General features: G+C 42.6%; 1 protein-coding gene across 1 annotated transcript in view; it reads right to left on the bottom strand.

The window, feature by feature from the left end:
- The window catches only part of LOC147893783 (S-adenosyl-L-methionine-dependent methyltransferases superfamily protein), a 54,005-nt gene extending 37,871 nt beyond the window's left edge, over positions 1-16,134 (bottom strand). The window contains exons 1-3 of the mRNA XM_087386243.1: positions 15,909-16,134; positions 11,297-11,492; positions 5,377-5,456 (exon numbers count right to left, since the gene is read on the bottom strand). Of these exons, the coding sequence (XP_087242369.1) occupies positions 5,377-5,456; positions 11,297-11,492; positions 15,909-15,975 (343 nt within the window). The 5' untranslated portion in view covers positions 15,976-16,134. The remainder of the gene's footprint in view (positions 1-5,376; positions 5,457-11,296; positions 11,493-15,908) is intronic.
- Between the last annotated feature and the right edge of the window lie 1,224 nt (positions 16,135-17,358).

The following is a 17,358-nucleotide window of genomic DNA, read 5'->3' on the forward strand; positions in this document are numbered from 1 at the left end:
ACGATGAGATCTCAGACACAGTCACACAGTCCTCATGGGAGAGCACTCAGATGGGACTCATCCTGACCACCCGCCCTTCAAGAGGAAGAAGTTCTTAGATCTTCCCTCAGAGTGGGGCCGCTAAGTACAGCTCAAGGTCCCCTTGTATAGGTTCAAAAATCCACAAGGACAACTCCAAGTGTCCTTTTCCCTGTGAGAAATGGAAGCGCAGAGCACAACAGCAGAGGAGAAACAAGTTGCTGAACTATTGTGTTGAGAATTTGAGGCTGAAAGGAAATACAAGGGTATAAAACCCTACACCTGGGGTGTAACCCTAACTATGGTTAAGATCCTTATAAACAATGGACTAAATCATTGTGGTTAAAGGGGAAAAAACCTCAAGAGTAAAAAAGTACCCCTAGCCTTATTGCTAACCTAACACTAACCACTACCTTAATATTTCCAACACCCCCTGCAATGACAATGGCTTGATGTACAAGGTGTGATCTCTATCACCCAATAGAAACAAATTTAAAGCTTTCCTATGACATAACGATAGTGAATTTCAATATCTTTTGTGTGCGCATGAAACACTGGATTCCATACTACAATAGCATCTAACTGTCAGTGCAAATTGGAGTGGAGACTCTAACGTTGCATGTAGATTCATCACAACCAAATACCTTCGATTTTTGTTGTGAAAGTTGCCCTATACTCAGCTTCACAAGAAGAGCTAGCAACCATTACTGTTTCTGCTTAAACATGAAATCCATGAACGCCCTTTAAAAAAACAGACTCCAATGGTTGACTACCAAGTGTCATTATCACAAGGACATGAAATTATGGAACTTTTGATTTGCGACTCTCGTAGTTTGCGCGTGACTAACTTGAGCCTCTGGGGCGTGCGGGTCCGGCCATGGGGCAGGACTTGGGGTATTAAAATTCCTAGTGGGCCCTTGGAAATAGTGAATGTGCGCCCCGTTACTAGGCAATTAATTCCTAGGGACAAAGTGTGCAACAGGGGGGCCAAAAGAGTGGTGCAATTTAAAAAAATTTTGGAGCCTAGGGATTTAAAAGGGGGGGGGGGGAGCCCTTCTTTTAGAGGCAGTTGGCCAAATCAGTTCGAGAGGAGCCAAATCATCAGTTTGGAGCTGCCAGAGCCTGCCAAGTGCTGCTAGAGTCAAATCATATTTTACTAGGAGGTTCCAGAGCTTGCTAGGGAAATTCGTTTTTACCCAGGGGCCAGTTTCAGGTGATCCAGAGCCTGCTAGGGAAATTCGTTTATACCCCGGGGCCAGTTTCAGGTGATCCAAGGCCTGCCAGGGAAATTTGTTTTTACCCAAGGACTAGTTCCAGGTGATCCAGGGCCTGCTAGAGCAGATCGCAATTGATCCAAGAGCTTGTTGAAGGTGGTGATTTCTGCCATGGTGTTTGTTCTAGTTTGCGATTTGCTTTTGGGCTCTTTCAGGATATTCCAGGTGCCTACGATTGGTTCTAGGGCTGTTCCAAGAGCTCTGGACTTGCTCCGGGTGAACTACAACTTGCTTTTTTCAGGCTTTCATGCTCTGCAGGAGATTTCGACCTGATTTCTAGAGCTTTTTGGGTGTTGTGGCTGGTTTTGGTATCTTTCCAAGCGTGAGTGTTCTATTCTAGGCTGCTTCTAGGCTGTGCCAAGGCAGAATCAGCTTTTCTCTGCACGATCTTGGGTTTTCTAGCCCCGGTGACCTAGTTCTATGGATATTGGGTAGAAGGAGGCTTGCTTTTTGGCCTGCTTTTGCCGTTCCTTGATTGGTTGCTGGCTGGTTATTGCGTTTGGGTTTCTTTCCTCATGAAGAAGGGTTGATTTATACTGTTGGGTAGTGGCCAAGGAGGCTATTGATTGAGGCAACCCACTGGGAAGTGTTTTGGTTGTTTGATTGCACCAGATTTCAGCCGTGTTTGGCTGGTTGCGCACTTGGTTGTGCGATTGCAAGAGCGGTTCAGACAATGGATGCTATTGGGGTCTCTATTGCATGCTTTGGTTGGCTAAGGATACAAGATTGTCTAGTGATTGGATTCCGTTCACCGTTTGAAGTTGAGAGGGAATTACAGAGTGGGCTGGACGGGGAGTCTATGGGCGTTGGTTTGCCTCTGTGGTGCAACTTCATAGAGACCTTTGTAATCAGCCGCTTGGCTTCAAATGAATGTTAAATAAATACCGCAAGGTGCGCCAACGTTTGGGGCCAATCGGTGTCTTGTTTCTGAGTAGGAGTGCTCTAGCTCCCTTGTGATTTGTTCTGTGGTGCATATTTACTTGTCTATTTACTGTATATGCTGCATTTAAGTGGATCCTACCACCCTTTACGTTGTTGAGGCTGGTTTCAGTCATAATCACCAGCCCAAATTGAGTCACTTTAAGCATGCAATCGCAAGTGTCACCCCCTGGGAAACATCAATTTAAATGACCATAAGCCTTCCAAGTAGTTTCAGTTTGTGTTCAATCATTCTAAACATACCTAAGGCTCATACACCATAGATAAAAGACTTAATATCTAAGATTGTGCATACTTTTTTCATTATTTTCCTTGGATTATACCTCTTGTGTAATAGTAAAGTGATCAAATTACTACATTGTGTGATAAAAGACTCCTTACTTGTACATAGGCGGGAAAATCTATGGAATTGGGAAGAAATGACTCCATATTTTGCCAAATCAGAAAGGTTTGAGTCAATCTGAGGCATGTTTTTATGTGTAAACCACTATATTCAGGTTGTTCACATTTATCATATATATCAACCTCTAATCCTATGGTAGATTGAGAAAGTCTAAGATCTAAGAAAACACAAGAATCCCCTCTTGAAGTGCAGTTCAGTTCATAAGAGTCACAAGGATAGATTCCTTCTCCAAAAGCACAAGCATCTTTGTACATAAAGTCTTGAAAGTCAAGAACATCTAGTACAAATAAATCATCTGTAACATGCCTAACTTAGCTAAGATTATCTAAAATGATAGGGCAAGTATTGATAAAAATAAGACGTTGCATAAACTCACATTCATAATCGAAAAGATCAAAGTTTGGTAAAAAAACAGCACAATTAGTGCCCATGGCGATTCCTATAATTTGTTGAAACAAAGAATCCCCTATTGTGATGTAAAGATTACCTAAAAGAAAATCTATCCAAGAGCAAACGTCTTTAACACTTACTACCTTTGTGTATCTTTTCTTTTTAGAAGCGATGTCATGATCTTTATTATTTAGCCACAAAAAGTCAAAGCATAAAGCTGTTTTCTCAACTTTTAGCACTTGTGTAGGAGATAAAAGGTGAGTTTTGTGGGGAAGAAAGTACAACTTTAGGCGAAATGTGGACTCTCGGAGGGGTGAAAAAGAAAAAACTCCCCACTCTTCTGGTATTTTTGGTAGCTACAATGTTATGCTCAAGTTGAGGTAACATGACCTCGAAAGGGTTAGTAGACATTTTCTTTTAGAGGACCGACTTTTATATTCTATTTTATTGTGTTTCAAGTAAACGGTTAAAGGAATCAATGTCAAGGTCCTTGGTGAGGGCGACATGGCACAGAATAGAAAAATCTAAGGTGACATTGTCAATCGGATGTAGGCTAGCGTGGATTTGGTGGTCCAGTCTTCAAGATATTCATTTCATTGTCCAGTCGTCAGAACAAGAGGTCGTGATTTGCTTGAGAGGAGACTGCGCAGATACACGGAGATGTAGAGTGACACCAGTGCATAGACAGTTGCAGTTCTGACCAAGGAGCTTTCCATCCTTTCTTTCTTTTTGAAAAAAATGATTCTGTTTGAATTTCCCTTTTGCATTTATTTGGTAATTGCAGTTAGTTTAAATTGTAGGAATTTCCTTAGCATAGGGAAGTGCACCGACAATTTGTATTTTACAATTTTACAGTTTGCTATATGCTTGTATAGCGGGGTTTTAGAAAGTTAGTATATACACTGGTAAATACAATTTTCAAGTTTGTATCATTTGGATAGTGGGTGGGGGGAAAAAGTCATCAAAATAAGCCAACCCAAGTAGACTCCTGGACTTTAATTGCAAGATTTCATGGATAAAGGCAAAGCTATTAGAGTGGAAGTTAAAGAAGAAGCTTCTAGGGTGGATCCGTCGAATCAAGAGTCCGGCCGACCCCGCAAGTGTCGCGCCAACGGCCCAAACATTGTCTGGTAGAATTGCATTATTGGAGCATGCCTTGCAACATATTTTGGCTCAGCAACTGCAAGTAAATGTAGAGTAATCTGAACTTAGGAAAATGGTTCACAGTATGTCTACTAGACCATCTCATGAGGAGAAAGATAAAGCTCCAATGGGCCTAAAACCAGTGTTCACACGAGCCTAGGAGGGCTAAGGTGCCTAATATTGCCAATTACAAGCCAGAAAAGTATTCTGGTCGGATGTCTAACCATAGTTCCAATATCATAAAGACCCGGTTACACAAATGGGATAAGGCTTTCGCCATTTGTGAAATCAAGAATGATATGAAGAAAATCTGTGAGGCCACCTACATGTTTAATAACATAGCAGAAGGATGTAGTGGCATCCACTACTTGGGAGGGGTTCAAGAAAGAATTTAGAAAACTCTTCTTGCCTCCTGACGAAGCATCCCTAGCTTGGGATCATGCAAGGCGCAAACCAACACGAATCTTGGACCAAGGGACAATGCAAGCACGCAATTGAAGGATACCCACGGTGTTGGTTGCATAGCATGGTCTATCTCTAGCTTAGGCTACTTGGGAATCCGTGTACTAGATGTGGAGAGTATTCCCAAATTTTATCATCGAGGACGCTGATACCTGAAGAAGGAAGGAATGTTAAGGTCAAGTCGAGGTAACATGACCTCGGAAGGGTCAGTAGACATTTTCTTTTAGAGGACCGACTTTTGTATTGTATTTTGTTGTGTTTCAAGTAAACGGTTAAAGGAATCAATGTCAAGGTCCTTGGTAAGGGCGACATGGCACAGACTAGACAAATCTAAGGTCGAGGACCTAGGTGTGAATTGCCAAGGGGCAAATGGAATTAATGTTATCCCAAGAGAGGGGTAAAAGGGTGCATGGTAGGGGCTTCCAGATTAGGACATGTGGCATCCAGATTCGTCTAGGGAGATGAGGGCTTTGGAAAAAGCTAGTTGGTGCGAATTTGTACGTGATGATTTGAGCAAGCTTTACAAGAAATTGATTGGGTGGAAAAATAGTGTGCCTATGCCCGTGATAAGATAGGAAGGCTTGGTGTTAGCAGTTTTATCGTTTCATGCAGGGTGGCAACCCAAACTTTGTCTTTGTGTAGAGTTCACACTAGGTAGCAATGCAGTAAAAAAAAGGCTTCTATAGCTTGCACCTTTTAAACTTCGCTTGGTATATCCTTCTAGACATAGAGGTTTCAATTGCTCACCTACAATTCCTGTCATATCAATAAGATTCTTCCGGGACATTTCAAGGTCAGCAAGGCCAACACCATCTTCTGCCCTTTGACTGCAGCACCATTCAGATTATCAAAACCCAAGAAGAAAAAATATATCTGAGAATCATAAACAAGAGGTGAATACATCAGATGTTACACTTAATAATTTTAATACAAAAAGGAAGTTTGAAGTTGAAACAGAAAGAAGAAAAGGCGTTTTCATGTCCATTTAACTATATATATATATATATATAAAGCAAGTGAAAGCTGGTATATCTATCCCAGTCCAAAGGAGTGCCTAAAGCATCTCTATCAATACCCAGCATACATATACTCTTATGTAATGTAATGTAGCACATAGTAAGAGAGTTTAAAGTTTTAAAGTGATTTCAATCATACACTAGAGTCGTGTATGCATCAATTACAAATCATAGGCCAAGAGTTAAAAGTAATATCAGTCATAGGTCGAGGTCATTGTTTGCATCAATTATAAATATATATAGAGATAGCAAGAATGATGAAAGGAAATAAAGGTTTATTAACATTTTATGGGTCAAAGTGGTATATGAGACAAAACACAATACAATGCATCAAATGTCAACGGGGAGATCCTAATTGCTTCTGCCACCTGATAAGCAAAAAGTAAAAGTACAAGATTTAAATCTGCTGTAAGTGTCGTACAATGTAATTGGGGGGGCTAAGCCATGCCTTCCTCAAGCAACAAAATGGAAAGAAAGAAAAAAAGTTAATTAAAAGTCTTTGAAAGACCAAAGGCTCTATGAGACTTTAAAAAAATAGATACAATGATCTGAGGGCTGGAGCTGGTAGGCAGGCATCAACACCTATGATGAGTACAAAAAAGACATAATCATGATCAACATCACTATAATGGCATCAGTACATAGAGAGGAAAGCTCTCCCAGGCAAGGCGTCAATCCTAAGAAGGGGGTGTGCTGTGTGGGGCTGCTATGGTAGCATAAAACATGTGATGGAGGGTTGGCGTCTATCGACATGCATGGCCCGCTCTAGCCCTACAACGAACAAGCGCCACTATCACTCATGTGGGTTGTCTCCGGTCTAGTCAACATAGAGGCGAGGTCCCCTAATGTGATCTATGTCTCAATCCGCTGGCAAGTCTGTCGTATAGCTGGCTAGGGTACTCGTGTCTATCATCTCCGTAAGTCTTGCAGATCGCTGCTATCTGGCTGGAAGAACTCATGATCATGCTCTAAGAGGAGTTTGACAAGGTACCCTCATCACGCGTACATGTCCGGAGCACCCTGATCACACCTACGTGTCCGAAGCAAAGACCCCCTATGTCGGATGACCTCATGAATGAAGGCTGCCAAGCACCTCTGATCTAGGTAGGAAAGAAGAACTGGATAGGGGTCCGAATCCATCCTTGAAGAGGCAGTGATAATGACCTTTGATCTCGTAATACACGGGGCATCTGAGAGCAAAGTGCTCCTCTAACTCGATCTCTTCGTGATCGTATAGAATCCAGATGCGACCCTCTCTGGGTTGCAGTGCAACAAATTACTTTGCAAGTTTGTGATAAGGGGACTTTTTCCTCGGCAAGAGCCTTGGAAGGACTTCTTCATCCCATGCATACAACCCCTTCTTCATGCGGAGATTGGGTAGGCAGGACCAGAATTCAGCCCCCCTTAGGTCTCCTTCCTCCTCTTATGGATGCTATTCTGAAAGCTTGGATCAGCTTCAAAATACTCTTCGAAGAGTTCCCCCAATTTCTCTAGAAGAGATTGATAGACAGACTGTCATGTAGAATGATAGCATACTCGATGAGCATGGCAAATCACTCGGCCATTCACATTACATGCAGTGGTCTAGATGGGAGAGAGGCCCCGCCTCCTCTTTAGAATCCTGAAAAGCTTTCAAAAAGCTTCCAAAGGACCGTAAAATGCAACTAGCAAGTCATCTTAGAGGAAGCACAAGGAGGATTCAGCAAATTGATGCAGCCATTCCAGCGAACTAGATTGAGATGCATGATATGCCTATTTTGTCTTTCACTTGGATGGGAGATTCCATAGGTTTGGGCATTCCACTTCAGGTTATTGCTTTACCACGATTGCATGAGGATGCCTTGGTTTTTTATGTCCAAGTGGAAGGCAGGCTATTAAGATCTTCAGACGATGTTCTACTAGAGATTACATCTCAGCCTATCAGGGTTGTTGGCTTTGTGGAGCATTCCTCGGATTCTCAATGGTATCTAGACCCCGACCCACCCTCTTGGCCCCGACCCACTCTCTCAATGGTATCTAGACCCCCACCCACTCTCTTGGTGTCGAGTTCATGGAGATTGGGGCTTTATGGTGCAGTCCCCTGCAATTGGATCTAGGGGAGTGGGAATGGATTGATGAAGGGCATCGAGAGAAGAGCCTCCCCTTCTGTCGTTACACTGTAAGTAATGCCAAGACGTTTCTAATCAATTGCAGAGGCTAGAGACCCTCTAGAGCTCCTCATTGGGAGAATTTTCAAATTTCTGCAAAGTTGCAGAAAATCTTTTGGAAGAGAATCTGGGAATCCCACAGAAATAGAAAAATCACTCTATTCTTTTGGCTTTCTATTCATGGTGGGATTGTAGTTAACCTCTGGAGATCCAGGTTTGGGGCAGCAGATCCTGGTTGCCACTCTGTGGTGGAATTAGTTCAGCATTGCTTATGGGATTGCAGACAAGCGAGGATTATCTGGAAAGGGATTGCTAGGATCTTCAGCACATTTGCCCACCACCCTTTCTTCATGACCTGGGATTCAGTTGCTTGGCTTTCCCTTTCAGGTCCTCACGTATTTTATGAGAGGCATGACACTTCTTCAGCTTTCTTGATTTGGCGACACTTAGTTCAGTCATGCTCTCTGGATAATGTTCTAGCCTCACTCTTCAAGGCGGTGCATGCTTTTGTGGATTCCTCTTGGGAGATTCTGGCAAGCATTTCAGCGTGGCACATCTAGAGAGCCACATGCACAGAGCCTTGGACCCTTCCTAGGTCCACCCTTCTCTCTTTTTTGGGTGGGGGTTTAAAAAACTTCCATTAAGTATGAAAAAACCCGCAAGAGTAAGCTCAAGGCGGAAATACATCATGCAATGCATGAGACAAAAAAACTTCTCAAAAAGAGGTAGAAAATAACCACGGTTGAGACTGAAAATGCCATCTCAACCTGTGGAAGTCTCAAAGAAGAAGAGGGAGCCCCTCCATTCCCTAAGGAAAATAGCCCTCCGTGCAGAAGCTGGCCCGCCGACCGGCCGGCCTCCCGAATGCACATAAAAAACGAAGGCATCCTTAACCTTTAGTGGAATGCCCGTACTCGTGAACGCAACCGTCCAAGTGGAACAAGTAATAGGAATGTCATCTATCTCCCCCCAATCCACTAGCAAGGCTGCATCAATCTGCTGAATTCACCCTGCGCTCCATCTGAGATGACTAACCATCTGATATTTCCTATCCTTTGGAAGCTTTTTAAAAGCTTTCCATGATCCACCAATGGAGACAAGCCCCTTCTCCCAACTAGACCAATGCATGTAGTGGGAAGCACTAGGTGGTTTGCCATGCTCATTTACTATAATATTGTTCCACATGACGCGGGCTGCCTATCGATCTCTTCGCGAGAAAGAAAGAAAGAAAGAAAAAGAGTTTAGTAAAGTCTTCGGAAGACCGATGGGTCTATGAGACTGTGAGAAACTTGATACAAGCTAGCCGAAAGGGTGGAGCTACTAATCGAGCATCCACACACATACAAAAGCAAAAAACTATATCCTACATAGTCATATCAAAATAGTAGTCATCTACAGCATCACCATCATCAACATCATCATTAGAGCAACTGTCATTAAAATACAAAGTAAAATGTGCTCCAAGGTCACTGTGGTCCCTCCCTCATCAAGAGCGAGGGAGCAATAGCATAAAATCAAATATAGAGTGCTCCCGGACCCCTATGGATGCAATCCTACGCTATCTCCTAGTCACAACTCTACGCCTAATGAGCGACAATCACCCCTACCAGTCGTGCTCCCACTCTGAGCATGGAGGAAATGTCCCCAAGTGTGATCTATGCATCAACTCTCTGCCTGAGCTGCCATGTCACTGGCCTTGGTTCTTGATCATGCCTAGGACCTGTAAAGGGAGAGTCTATGTGATCCAGTTGGAAAAACTCCGTGATCATGCTCTGACAAGAGTCCGCCACGGTACGCTCCTACTATCTCCAAGATCGGAGTAGGCGCTCCAGATGCCTAATTGCCTCATGAATGAACGCGGCCAGGCACCTCTAATCTGGAAAAGAGAGAAATAGCAATAACAATCCGGAGCTATCTCTGAATAGACAATAAAATCTCATAGTAAACTAAACACCTGAACATGAAATGTTCCTCCCTCCTATAGGCCACACGGAGTGCATATGCGTCTCTCCCTGGGTAGACCATTTGCCCGACCTCTCTCAATGTGGAGTCTATGTGAAGAGATCCGAAACCGCCCAATGGAGATCCTCAATGAATGGGGTAAATGAATCCCTGTATACCCTAGTGGGCCAATAAACCCCTCATTCGAGATATGTAGGCAATGATAGAGACTCAGAGAAGAAAGGACTACATCTCCATTCTCTAAAAGAAAGAACGTCATCCTGACCAATGATGCAAACCTTGAAGTCCCCTCTATCCTAGACCAATTAAAGGGGTGAACCTTCTTGATTCTCAGTGCTTTTAGGTAGATGTGGTATTGTTACCTTCTAGCAAGGTAGCTAAAGTGTGAAATCAAGTGCTTGGAATGCCTTGATATAGATTCTGAATATGCTTTAGAGGGCAGTCATGGTATGGAAAGCTGCATCTAGCCAGACATGGTGGGTGGATTTAGATTTAGCCAAGATTATCTAAAATGAAAGAGAAGGCTTAACACATGAGTCAAAAGTACATGAGGGCATGCAGGTTCTCCCAGAAGACCAATCAAGACTAGTGCATCCTCACCCTAGGATAGCATTCGCATACATAGATGCTTGCTTAGCCTATAAATCAGATAAAGGAATTTTGTATGCTTGTATGAAGGGAGGGATTGTCAAAGGGTCAGATCTCTAAAGCACTAAAGGAATTCTGAGCCGGTAACTTGTCCAAGGACCACCTGAAAAATCATCAAGGAAATCTGAGAGACCTTTTTGCGACCTACCATCTGTAGGCTGAACCCTCAGCCCAGAGGGCTGGGGAAGACAGTATTATAGCGGACAGTGCTTGCTCATATGTGAAACTGGTGGACATGATAAGTAGTCAGATCAATCTAAGAATTGCTACCAGATCCCCTATTGAATTTCATCCCTTTGTGATTCTCTAACTTCCTCACTTGAGCTAGGCACTCAACCATCCTGCTATCAAAGAAGGGTCAGTTGGTCTCAAAGGCTTCTACTGGAAAGTTGTCACCATTTGGACCACCTTAAAGGGCTAAACATTGAAGCAAGCCCTAAGGATCCTTTATATATATATTTGAGCGCTCATATCATGTTTTTTTCCCACTAAAAAGGTTTTGTGCATTCACAAGAAGCTGCTAATAGAGCTATGGAGGACTGAAAGTGTTTGTATGTTTATAAGCAACTGCCAAGAGAGCTGTAAAGGCTTCAGTGATGCCTGAGAAGCATGTTCAGTTCCGTGTGCAGGTAGCATATATCATTTGTCAAATACTCAGAATGTGTTTAGTTTGCAGAGCGACAGAAAACATCAAAAGGTTTGTTTGCCAGTGCTCTTCACAAAACTTTCCAATTTTCTTATATGACTACCTAAAAGCAGCAGCACTTTAAGCAAGTTGATTGTGACACACAAAATTTCTCTCTCAAATAAGCAAGCATACCAAAAAACAAAGATCCTCAGCCATAATTCCAACAAGCTACCCGTGTAATAAAATAAGTCACAAAGCAAGCTTACAGAAGTACAAGCTTCACATCTGAGCCCGCTGGCAATGAGTATTCAATAAGAACATTCCCTGTCCCTTTAGCCTCAAGTTGTGGTCTTTCCCCGTGCACAAATGTCTCACCAGAGCCAATGACCTGACACGTGATCAGCCCAAAATGACCATTTGGCCTTCTTGAGATTGTGATTAGCCCTTGCTTCATTGTACAACCTGAAATATTTAAAATTTTGTAAACCTTAACTTAATATACCCTCAACGTAGGAATTATATAACCAAAACAGCAAATGATGTGCTTCAAGACCATGCAGTTCTTCTACAAACTTACCAGCTGCAAAAAATTAAGATGAAAGGACTTAAAGCATAAAACCCTAATCATCTGATGTTCCACCTCTATAAGGCTATGAGCATTCAAAATGACAATTTAAAGCAGGCTCACTTTATTGCTGCTTCTAACATGCAAGAGTGCATGGGGGAGGGAACACAGAGGTAGTTCCTGAGCCTCTTATAAATAATGTTGCAAGAGAGAGTTGCAGCAAGTGTTCGATACTTAGACAATGGAGCTTCAAAGCATCCTAAAGGGGGTGCCAAAAGGAAGACGAATGGGATTGTGCCCTTAAGGTGATCCAAGGAACTTCCCTCTTGGCCTCAGGGGAGATTTGAGCTCAAAAGGGCCCACATAACGATTTGACTAGGGAATGGGTGAATTCTCTAATCTTTAGCCAAAAGGTTGTGGTAGATGCAGTAAAATGCAAGGGTCTCACTATGCATAAAAAGGCCACCGTTTTGAATTTTGTTTTCTGCATTTGTTAGGCCTTGTAGATGGTCTTGATGGATTGTCACCCAATCAGATGGTGCATAATGGTAGTTCTTACCATCCATTTGATCTTCTTACCCATCTACGGATGTGCACCTCTCTCTCTCTCTCTCTCTCTCTCTCTCTCTCTCTCAGACCCTATCCTGCACCATATCTCATCTTTAGTCCTCAGGATTGGTAGCCGAGCCACCTTTCCATAAACGTCTTCAAACGCGGCTTTACCTGTGGAGGTATGAACAGTATTATTGTATGCAAACTCCATGAGCGGAAGGTACTTTTCCCAATCTGATTTTTGACCAGCCACATAGCATTTTCAAAAGGTCTTTACTGCTCCAGTTTGACAATCTGTCTAGGGATGGAAAGAAGAAGAAAAGTTCACATTCTTGCCCATATTGTCAAATAAGGCCCTCTAGAATAGGCTGCTCATTCTGGCTAACAATGGACTTAGGCATACAATGGTGCTTGAAGATCTGAGACAGGAAAACTTTGGCCATATGGTCTGCCCTGGTTGTCTTCTGTACTGGATGGGCCTGCTTGTTGAATTTGTGTATAACAGTCCATATCCCATCATTGCCTTTCGTATGTCATACTTGACTTTCTGACAAGTCAGGCATTTTGTAACAAACTTGTGTATATCCTTTGATTTGCTTGGTGGGGATGCCCCTAAAGTCTATTTTTGCATGCAAAAGCTAACAGTTGATGGGTGCCATGGTGTTGTGCTTCATTACATTGTTGCATGTATCAAGAGGGGTAAAAAATGCCCTATACTTATGGAGCTAAGGGAGAACCTCACCAAAGGGATTGACCATGGTGTTGAAAGGCCCCAAAGAGATCCAACTCCTAGCATGAGTTTAGTTAGTAGCTAGGAAGTTGACACGTGGCACATGCCAAGGGTGGAGCTCACCTTTGTATTGTGATTTTGGCACGTTTTGTTGGAACATAACCTTCAGGCTGCAACCTTGTACTCTTAATATTTTGATTGTAATAAAAATCCCATGGGGGTCCAACCCAAGTTGGTTTTGGACCCTTCTGCTGTGCAGAGAGAGAAGAGAGAGGGAGAGATTTGGCAATATGAAGTGTATAGATTTGAAATGCCTTGTGGATAAGGATTCGCCTAGAACGTTGTATAATTTCGCCTGCTGATTACGCTTGGATTGGCCCGGAACATTGTAGACAGCATACACACGCCAGTCACTCAGTTGGCCAATAGCTAGGAGCCCCCCCTTGGTGTCCTTTCCATTTGGGTTCTCTCTCGCGCAACGACAGCGCAATTTATTTATTTTCTCATTTCATACACCAGCCTTGGGCCTATATGCCCGTTTTTAGTGGCCCTACCCCTTAGCTTTCATTATATCTATATTTTTAAATCTCATAGACCCTTTGATGTTTTTAGATGTTAATAAACTTTCTTTCTCTCTTTCTCCCCTTTGCTCAATACGAATGAGCATGTCCGTTTTATGTGGATCAAAGTTTGGGAGGCCACCATCCATGGATGTACACATCGCAGCTTGCTACTTTCCTCCATAAACATAACATGTTGCTAGGATAGCATCTAGGAGGGTACAGGTTTCACCTTTCCTGGCACTATATGAAGATATCCAAAGATACAGGCAACAAGGACAGGTCCTACTCAAGGGGGGCTTCAATGGTAGGAGCAGGGACAAGCAAGCAGAGATCCTTGACTTTCAAGAGGATGCCATTACACTATCTTCCACACAAGGAGAAAACAGTTTTGCACATCAGAGGACGTATATATTGGTGCCACAATCATGCAGTATGGGAGATACTTTACCAGACGTGTACTTCTCCTGAGCTGCTCATCTACAATGGGCTACAAGGATGGCCAAGGCCAAGAGACAAACATGCTATCCACATGGGGTCTGGCCACAGTCTAGTCAACTATGTCCTAGGATCCCCAACCTTCATCTCAAAGATTTCCAACCCCCTCATGCCAATAGCAGACATTCACATCTATCTTTTGATAAGACATTCCCCCAGCCCACCTGAGACACATAAAGAGCCTCCTCATCCACACACTACTAATATGAATTTGACCACTCTTTAGATCATATATATGGTAGCTATCTCACCACTCTCTTAGAGCATGTAGATGAGCCGCCAAACATAGATGTCAAAGCATTACTCCTCAGTAACTCCATCTACATTGCAGTAAAGCACTCCTTCCCATACACACTATACCTCAGAATAGCTGGTATGATGATGACTGCAAAGCGGAGACCAAACAAGGACAGCCTGATAAGGAACAGAGTATTCACCCTGGTGCGATGAAAGAAACAGCAATTTTGTACTCGCCATGAACCAGAGCTCATCCTGTATGGCAGTAATTTCAAAGAATTCTGGATGAAGCCCTGGAAAGGAGATCACCATGACCCCTCGGCTTTGGAAAGCTTACACCGGATACACTTTTACAACATTCCTGACCAGCCCATGCCCATCTTAGAAGATATCCCCCACCCAACCACCCCGTACTCTTCACCACAGCCTGCCTCAAAGAGGCTATTAAGAAGCTACAGAGTGAAAAAGCCAAGGATAGGAGGGCCTTCAAGCAGAACTACAAATGGGAGAACTCAATCAAATCCTAGCCAAGCTGTTTAACAAAAACTTTTGCTAAAGGTTTCCTGGTTTTGAACTAGAAACACAATTATACCCATTCACAAGGCAAGGGATCAAACAAAAGCACCGAAACTGCTAGACTATCATGGTGGGCCACTTGATGGCCAAGGTTTAAGGGGTCAGCTATGAGGATACACATCAGTAAGCATGCAAAGTGTAACCATGGCTCTTTCCTACTGCCACATTTTTAGAACATTAATACTATTTTCTATTTATTTTTCTTGGGATCTCATACTTACTAATCACATGTGTATATTGTTGTATGTGAGTTCTGGTTGCTTGACTCCACATCCTGGCCGGGCATCTTTTGCTATCATGTGTACATACTCATCTGCAGTTCAGAGTTACTCTTTCATCTTTGATAACAGTGCATGCTATCTTCAGTATAGCTCATGTTGCTTTCGGTGACTCTATCAGATATCAGAGCTCTTGTCACCTTCACACAGTCTTGACCAAAAAACAGGCACAATTTTCTTGCCCACTCAATAAAATGGTAGAGGACATCTTGTAACAACTACGGACAAGGCATTGAGAAAAGGCAAGCTTCCGTACATGTTGCTTCCCCGCTACTTTAACTCCAAGAGACTCAAATCTGTTATTTTGCAAATCTGTTTTCTGTACTACATAAAACCTCTCATTGAAGTTTTTATATGACATGTCAAAACATTTATGCAACAGTCTCTCAAATAGTATATGTTTTTGACTACACAGCTTATGCTCATGCTCCTTTGCAAAATACGCACTCAACTGACGGGAAGCATTTCCTCCCAAAGACACAGAGATACCTGATATACTTGTTTCAGGAAACACACAGAATTTTGGCCTCGTTCCATAGAAGTTTTAAATGTGCAAGAGAGGAATAATGGGCATTGCTGTCCTATGAAGAGAGAGATTTCTCACATGTTACATGGCCAACAGATAGGATATGCAGAAAGATTCAAAATTGTGCAGCCACTCTGAACAAGATTTGAATGCTTCACTCGGACCACGGTCCTTTAATTGAAAAACACATAGAAGACGTGTAGCAGATGGGCATCTTTTCACCCCCTCTTAAGAAAGGGGAAGCCTTATCAGAAAAATGACTGGGACACTTGGAAGCAAGCTTCTCAAGGTCAAGGACAGTGGTAATGTTCCTCTTTACATTTTTACTAGCTCGTGTAGAAAGATGCATCCATTACCTCGATTAGAAAGCAAATAGTGACGAAGCAGATCCCAGCGAAGAGCAGCGTTCGAGTTGGAAGCCATTGGAGGAGACTGTGCGACTGGTCTTCAAATTCACCATATGGAGAAGGGGATTAGGACGTTCAGACTTGGGATGGTATGGTATTTTGATGGGAAAGGAAAAGGTGGTAATATATATTAAGGATGGCTAAAATGTGTGGGATGGGATGGTATTTTGATGGGAAAGGAAAAGGTGCTAATATATATAAGGATGGCTAAAATGTATGGGTGTGTATTTGTCTATCAAGCCTCAGGGGCAGCTTCAGGCTTTATGTTGGTCACCCCGTGTCAAAGCGTTGTTGGCCCTTTCGATTTCAAAACAATGCCCCCCCCCCCCAAAAAAGGATGGCTATTTTGGATGTTTTTAGATGGTTGAGCTAACAACCAAGTTCAGATGCCTATGTATGGATGGCTTTTTTTAATGTTTTTATTAGATGGTTAACCTCACCATCAATCACTATTAACAACCAAAATAAGGGGCTTATGTAAGGATGGCTATTGGATGTTTTTCCTTTTGAAGAGCACATTTGGACATTTTCCCCTTAGGTCATGACATAACGATCCATGTGGAAATGAGAGAGGGCTATAAAGGGATGTCACATCAATATGAGAGAAGTGTCACATGAATGGTTCTCAAGGGTAGTGGAAATAGCACCATGAGGACAAGAGCATGGGGTGCTATTTCTCATGGTCCACTCTATTTTCCCCATATTCCCCCTTTATTTCCACTTCCTCCATGACATAAGGCAAGGCCCTATAATTAGTACGATGGTGGGCTATGGCTTAGGTGGGAGAGGCATACAAGCGCATGTGTGTGGCATTTTCTTGATGTGTTCATATGGTGGAGAGAACAAGCTCCACATTTCTCAAAAAGGGGGGACCCCCTTCTAGCTCTAGGGCCAGGATGGAAGAAAAAGTAACTATTTAAATTTTAGCAATTGACCCAAAATTTAAAATCTTTGCTATTGAAAGTACCACTAAACATGTAATGTCTCCTCTCACCTCTAAGCTATCCTGGATTTTCTTCACCCTTGCTCTCGTCTCCCCCTATATAATTCAGAGACGACAATGTATTGCTTACAAGCATTCATTCTCTCTTATTTAGTTCCTCTTCAAGGGCCTTCATATTTAGTGTCTTACCCTGCATCTCATAAGCTTATCCTTTCTACATTGCAACATATGATGCAAGTAAGAAAGAACATGTCTCCGAGTAAAGAGTATTGTCTTTAAAACAATGATTAAGTAAAATAGGACAAGGGGCATGAGGTGCTTGGAAACTTTTCTTGCTTTTCTACTTTCATCCAAAGTAATTGTAATGATCCAAAGTACGCAAAGCCGAAAGAGGTGAGGGACCATACACAAAAGAAGCAATAGAATTTTACACATGACCTTTACAAAAGTAAAACT

This window comes from Dipteris shenzhenensis, chromosome 15 (genome assembly GCF_047967505.1).
Source record: "Dipteris shenzhenensis isolate YYH24624 ecotype China chromosome 15, Dip_SZ_1.0, whole genome shotgun sequence".
Classification (NCBI taxonomy): domain Eukaryota; kingdom Viridiplantae; phylum Streptophyta; class Polypodiopsida; order Gleicheniales; family Dipteridaceae; genus Dipteris; species Dipteris shenzhenensis.